The following is a 6,958-nucleotide window of genomic DNA, read 5'->3' on the forward strand; positions in this document are numbered from 1 at the left end:
ACGTTTAACATGCAAAATAGGGGTGATATAAATGAATTGAACAGTGAAAATCAGTGATAACACAAGGTGTTCTCGAGAACGGTAACCCTGCCATGTCTTGTATGTAGCACCTGTCAGTGACAAGACTGAATGCATGCGTTTATTGAAAAGATATCTTGTAATCTGAAATAATAGATGTGAACCATGGTATTCAGCAATACCTTCATAATAACATCATAACTGTTAAAATAACAACGTGCTTTCATAGTTACTAGGCATTGACCAGAAGCGGTTTAGAAACTGCATATTGTGTATATTGCCGAAACTAATGAACGTAAGTACAGTAATCCTAATCGTGCCTCCCATTTGAAACTAGGGACACATGTATGGATCTAAGGACCTGTATGATGCTAGGTTGTTGAATTCCGATTGAGTGCCAGTGTTTGCGAGCCATGCCATCGTGAAGATTTCAGATCTGCGTCACTTCGGATTTTCTTTGGACATAGAGACAAAATGTAGTCATGACAGAGGTCGATTTTTTCCCATGCCCAGTTTACTCACTCACTTTATATGTCACGTTAAGGACTTGTAATACTGTAGGTGTTTATTTTGCAGGGAAGTTCCGTAAAGAGTTCCGCACAGCATGTGCTTGCTGGCTTCCATCATGTGGAAGGAGAGGGAAAAGCTCTTACACTAATCGTGAGTCCACCGTTTGACCGGAAGTGGACTGGAACTTCTGGCTGCCATCTTTATTGAACGGAGACGGCGAATGTCATGTTATCACAAAATCATTCCTAATATAGTGTTGGAAATATTTTACCTTCACTCACGGAAGTCTCAAGATGATTTATCACCTCATTTAACCAAATGTATAACCACTGCTGACTTTAATTGTATTTATGTGATATTGAAATACTTGTGATAAGATTATGCTGTGCATTAGGGGTTTACGTTACATGACAAGCGCAGATGACATTTCTCTCAAAAACTGTTTAATTCCACGTTGTCAATAGTTTTCTTTAGTCGATACATATTTTACCAAAGATCGTAAGATGCTACCGGTTTTTATTAAATACTACTTACATATCAAAGACATTACCAAAGGATGTATGGGTAGACGTTTACAACGATGTTCCAAGTTACATTCCGGTATCAAGTATTCCATACGCCTGATGTATTTTAGCTTTGGTTCCTGAACAAATCAAACAGACTTGATTTAAGGTGACATCGTAAGGTTCGTATCAATATTAGACAGAAATCAAAATGTGATTGAATAACTTTATGAGCACATGTGTAGAATATTATTCTGTAACAAAATATTGTATATGGGCCGATGGTAGTCTAAATAAAATTAGTCTCAGTTTAAATCGTTACACTTCTCTGCTGAGTCTAGTAGGAGGTCGTGTCGCTAGTCTTTCAGATTGACCAATGAGAACACAGCTTACTAAATCGCGAAAGTGTACATCTCTGTCAACAGCGCTTTTGTCAATATTCAAGGATGTCAGCTTTGCTAATACTGACCATGTCATCAGAAAGCCCTAAGCGTACATACTGCAGATCAAATATCTTTGTTTTATGTTTTCCTTTGCTGAGGGATCACTGTCCCGCCAAACCTTAAACAGTAGCCGATATCTGATTGGGTAAATACATTCGCGTTTGATTGGACGATCGTAGGGTCGCTCAAAGGTTACCTGACGCAACCTCCAACTAGGGTAAACTCAGTAGAGGAGTGTAACGAATAATTTTGAGTTTACGTTTCCGTTTACTTAGACTGGGGCCGGTGGTAATAATTCGATGACATTAAAATATTTAAAGAGGCTTTTGGACAAAAATAATGCACAACATTGATCACAGATATATTCTACATAAAAGCACGAACAAATGTTGCCAAATCCCAAAGCTTCTGACCTGTTAATATCACATCCAACAGAACATGGACTTATGGTAAAGACGCTGCCATCAGAACGAATATCGTAAATGCATGTCAGATCATTCCAGCCCTCTTTAATGGTTCATATTAGACCTCAGTAAACCATATAATAGGACCAATGCAATCATTTTTTCTGCATAGCCCTAGTTGTTATTGAATCCGCACAATGAAGAAACATACTCACATACTCACATACTTGCATACACACACATCTAGGCCATTATATGCGGTTAGCCTCTACCCTGTCTTGTAACTGAAGGAACTGTTGTTTGTGACCGAATTTAAGGAAAATTCGATTTCTTCTTAATTATCTTTCATCAGATGGGAATCCGTCCACTGATTTGTGATGCTTGTAATTGTATGTCATTATCTGACCCTCTCTCTATGCCATTTGATTATTCATTGTGATTTACTCTAATTCTATGAAGGCAAATCGGGCCTGGATAGTCGTGTGATTTGACTACTGTGAATAAATATGCCTCTTAAGTTTTTTTTTTGTAATTTCGTTGCAAGATCAGAAATAGATGCAAGATATTTGGTGATGAAATGATACAACAAACATCAAATTATGAATATATTTTTTCAGACGAACTGGAACCATTATCCTCAAAGAGGTACGTAGCTAGTTTCGGTGTGTTTCAAATAAATATTGTAACCTCTCTCTTCCTGAAACAGAAGTGGATACGGGGCCAGGCTAATTCGTATGTGCAAGTCGGCATGATAATGACTATCCCTGGAACAGTCTCAGTTGTCTTACTGAAAACATTAATTCCTACTAATATATCCCAATAGCTTAGGGACCCTGTAACTAAACAACCAGGTGTCGATCGTGGCCCATCTAGAAATGGTTCAGACAAGTACAAATCATGCATAGCCTTCTGCCTGTGATATTCCCATGTTGCCAAAAATGTGTATTTATTAAACATATTAGGGATATAAATATGCCATTGCCCACATGCGATACACATGCAGTTCCACAATGGACTGCCTGTAGTTTGTTCAAATTATCAAAGACTTTTTGTCTACTAGATTCCACCTGAGGTAAGCAAAAACACTTGAACGTGTCATTTTCTACAGCTCAAATTAAGACACATGGATAGAGTAGTGCCCTTAGTTGCTTAGAAATAATCTTTTATTTATATGATATTTTTCCCATTGTTTTATATGTATATATGACAGTGTTCACAATATAAAGGCATCTTATTAACTGGAAACGTTGGCTATTTCCAGAGGACGTTTAGAAAGTTCTTCTTTCCGCTCTTTGTGTGCAAACACCTTTCCAGGGCATGTTCAAGATGCTGTGTTTGTTTTGTTGATGTTTATTGTTTTCCTTTGTTTAACTGGATAACTGGATAACGAGTATGACATGTATATGAACGACGATTTCGAATAAAGGATTCCAAGGAATTTTCAGTTGTTTTACATTTAAGTTTTAGTCTGTGTCTGTATTCCGTGTATGTACATTCCTTCATACTCTGTCAAGGCGATCAGTTGGTGGTACTTACACTCACATTATGTTTAGTCTATCACAGTCATACCGTATTAGTTCACTTTAAAAGTGCAATGAACAATCGTCAGGACAAATGCCCATTGGTTATGTTCTCAGTCGAGTTTATAATACGAAATCTATACTTCCGTGTGGGCCTAACGGAAATGATAAAATGTCCAAACACCAGAGAAACTTTGGACATTCTTCAAATCAGTATTCAATCCTTATTGTAGATGCAAAGATGATCATCGAGGCAACAAGGTAGAGTTATGGTAAGGTCGGGGTTAGAATTGAGGTTACGGTTAATATCTAGGTTGGTGTGAAGGGCAATGTTAAATTAAAGACAATGACTGCAAAGATAAAGTAAAAGGCTTTGACAAGCACAATCAAAGACTTCCCACCAATTGAATGTACACTGTACTGTGGTGGGCATATTATCGTTGGTGCATTGAAAGAAATGTTTTATTTGGAAAGAAAGTAAGACCACCCTCACCATACCGCTCATGTCATCCCTTCCTTGTAAATGCGTCTGTGTCCTGTTGTGGAGTTTCTGTCTTCTCTTCTTGTTTATTGCTGGCATGGCCAAGTCTTGTTATGTGTCTTTATATGTTGGCATGTGTCGTAAGAAACAGCATGCCATGTCTAATATATGTAATCTACAGGTTTCTTTGGTACAATCAGCGTATATTTGATTGTGATTGACAAGCTATTTATTGTGATTTATGGCAGAAATTCATTTCATAGAGATATTTTCATAAGTTTGTATAAGTATACTAAATAACTTTTTCGTTGTTGCAAGTGACACTCTAAATATACAATTATCATAGTAGACCTTTTTGCAATGTAGTAGAAGGCAGACTCTTTCTTCGGGGAAAAGTCAAACTGAGGTATATTCCGTGTGGTATATGTCTTCAGATCTGATTGCTCAAAACTTTTGTATTTTAGCGCTTGAAATGTCTGTCCTTCATTTTGGATAGCTCCATGTATTACTTTCAGCGGGCAAAGATACAGAGTCGGGGAGTATGATTCATCAGATATGAGTCGTGTAAAGACTTCGGTCACAGAAGCCTGATACCATCAGCCGGGAGTATATGACAACCAGAATGGAACCGAGTGGGCCAAACCAACGGTCACTTTGACAATACAGGATATAAACAGGAAGTTACCAATTACGTGCACTGATTACGAATGTAATGGGAGACCTTGATAACGGTCCATCTTCGATCCAGTTTGTCGTTCTCAAAGGACCGATGCAACTCAATTTTCTTAACGTACATGTTTGTACTTTGACTGATATGTACGACTGACGTTCGGTCATAGGTATAATGTGGAAGTACCTGTGTCTCTCTGAAGGTTAGAATTACCGGCCGGTTTGACCAACAAGGAAAAGACTTAAACACATGGGGCTTTGGATGAACTTGGATGTGTGATCACAGGTATACGATCACGTCACTACATTCTACCATTTCCTACCTGGTGTGGTTTATGTAGATGTCGTGAGGACAATGTGTGAGAGTGGCTTTTCTTGGATTGAAGAGCTCTACAATGCAGATATTTCTGAAATGCACGATTGTAAATTGTCGGCGATATTAGAAATACAGTTTGCTGCACCTGGTGATGTGATGCTACGTTGCTGCATCTTTACATCTATTTTGAATAATTATATTGCAGCCAACTCTTAGTTATTGTACATATGCTTTATGACTGTGCGCGCATGTGTTAGGCTAATGACGCACTCATGCAATGATTATGATAAACGTAATGATAAAAACCCCAAAACATCTACATATTGCATAAATTAGTATTAAAGGGTATCAGTCCGTTAACATATGCCCTCATGCCCTCATACATTTATTGATCATTAAAACAAAGGCTACGTGAATAGTAAGACTCTACTCTGTGATCAGCTTTGAACTTTGCATACTAGGAAAATCAAAAGAAACGACACCTGTCGCCTAGAAATGTACACATTTTAGCATCCTTAACACATATCGCTCTACGGTGAGGATTGAGTACAACCTGTAGTAACAAACATTGCTTTGAGGAATTTTAATGTCAGGAAATGTTCGCCACATTAGATTCCCGTATGTACAAAACTGAAAATAGTCAAGAGTATGCGTGTCTTGTGCTTCTGAAAATATGAATACTGAAGGCATGTGTCGATTGCCTTTGAGTGTACACTGGTATTGCGGTCAAATCATTGATGTGCAGTGGTAGTATTTGCAGGTTCGTTTTCAATATATTTGTGTAATCTGTGTCGCACTAAAATACTGAACTTTCAATGACTGACGTCTTCAAACAATACTGACATCGCAATACTGTACAGGGGTTGGGTATATATCCCATCCAACACCAACTATTACAGGATCATGCTTCAGTATGTATGCATATATATGGTGATACTGCTGTTTGTTTATGTTGATGATGAGTAAAAATTATTGTGGCCTAATGGCAGCAAGGTTTGCTTTTGTACATCGGTTATTGGTCAATATCTGCAATTGCGGGCTGCTGAATAGGACATTTACGGCCAACTAAATATGTACATATATGTGGATATTAATCCAGTTGTGAGACATGTTTAAATATCTTAAATGTGTACATAGAACACGTTTACTTGTTGGTATGTACGAAATGGAAACGCATTATATTTTCTGTGTGTTTGTATCTTTGGTGAGGGTTTACATTTGCCCGCCTGAAACACATTGCTGTTTACTAGCTTTTGTAAACGCATTGTGTCATATTAACAATTACATCCATGCTATTTTATTGTTCAAATGTATTTTCTTGGATATATATGCGTTAAGTGATATATGATAGTCTTGTTTCAATGTAACCGTGCGATACATTTATTAAACTGTTTATGAAAGTTGTGTCTTATACTGTTTTATGTCCTATGCGCCAGAGACTGAATGAACATATTCCAAGGCAACTTTCTGTCATGGCTTCTAGTGATTGTGGCTTTAGAGATACAGAAATGATTGGCGCCTGATATTAGTTTGCACTCTATATGTTATAACTGGAAGGTTTCAGTATACATGTCATATTGTTTACATGTACATGTAATCCTATATTGGGTATGTTTTGGTTGACGAGTTTTGATGATGACACACCATGCTATTCTGACAGATATAGGCAGTGTAGACAGTTATGCCTAGCGTCTACATTTTATGCGGACTGATCAACAAAAATATACATACGAATTATACGTTCAAGCTATTATGCGTAATATTTCTGTAATATTTTACATGACAAAAAGGGTACGATTACAATGCTTACATTTATCAGTTCTGGACATGTCATGAATGTGTTCAAGTAAGCCTAGTCGCACATGTACAAGATTCGACGATATTTAAAATGATGTTGTACATGATATCACTCCACAGTTTCATATATCAGTTTTACCTTATGTATTTGTATGTACCTTAGTATATTTACCTCAAAGAAGTGATGGTCATATTGTTGAAAGGTCACGAATGTTTAGATAATGTGCATCTATTTCTAGCATGATTATTTCATAAAGAAATGATTTTCTATATGAAAGGATATGACAGAGACCTCGG

General features: G+C 37.2%; 1 protein-coding gene across 2 annotated transcripts in view; it reads left to right on the forward strand.

Annotated features, from left to right (window-relative positions):
- The window catches only part of LOC137290822 (orexin receptor type 2-like), a 40,218-nt gene extending 33,950 nt beyond the window's left edge, over positions 1 to 6,268 (forward strand). Inside the window, exons 5-7 of one of the 2 annotated variants that reach the window (XM_067821964.1) lie at positions 595 to 678; positions 2,496 to 2,523; positions 4,395 to 6,268. In XM_067821964.1, coding sequence (XP_067678065.1) covers positions 595 to 678; positions 2,496 to 2,523; positions 4,395 to 4,470 — 188 coding nt within the window. In that variant the 3' untranslated portion in view covers positions 4,471 to 6,268. Of the gene's footprint in view, positions 1 to 594; positions 679 to 2,495; positions 2,745 to 4,394 lie in introns of those variants that run through there. The other variant, XM_067821963.1, reaches the window with a different exon arrangement.
- The last annotated feature ends 690 nt before the right edge of the window (positions 6,269 to 6,958 follow it).

Source organism: Haliotis asinina, chromosome 7, assembly GCF_037392515.1.
Source record: "Haliotis asinina isolate JCU_RB_2024 chromosome 7, JCU_Hal_asi_v2, whole genome shotgun sequence".
Classification (NCBI taxonomy): Eukaryota; Metazoa; Mollusca; class Gastropoda; order Lepetellida; family Haliotidae; genus Haliotis; species Haliotis asinina.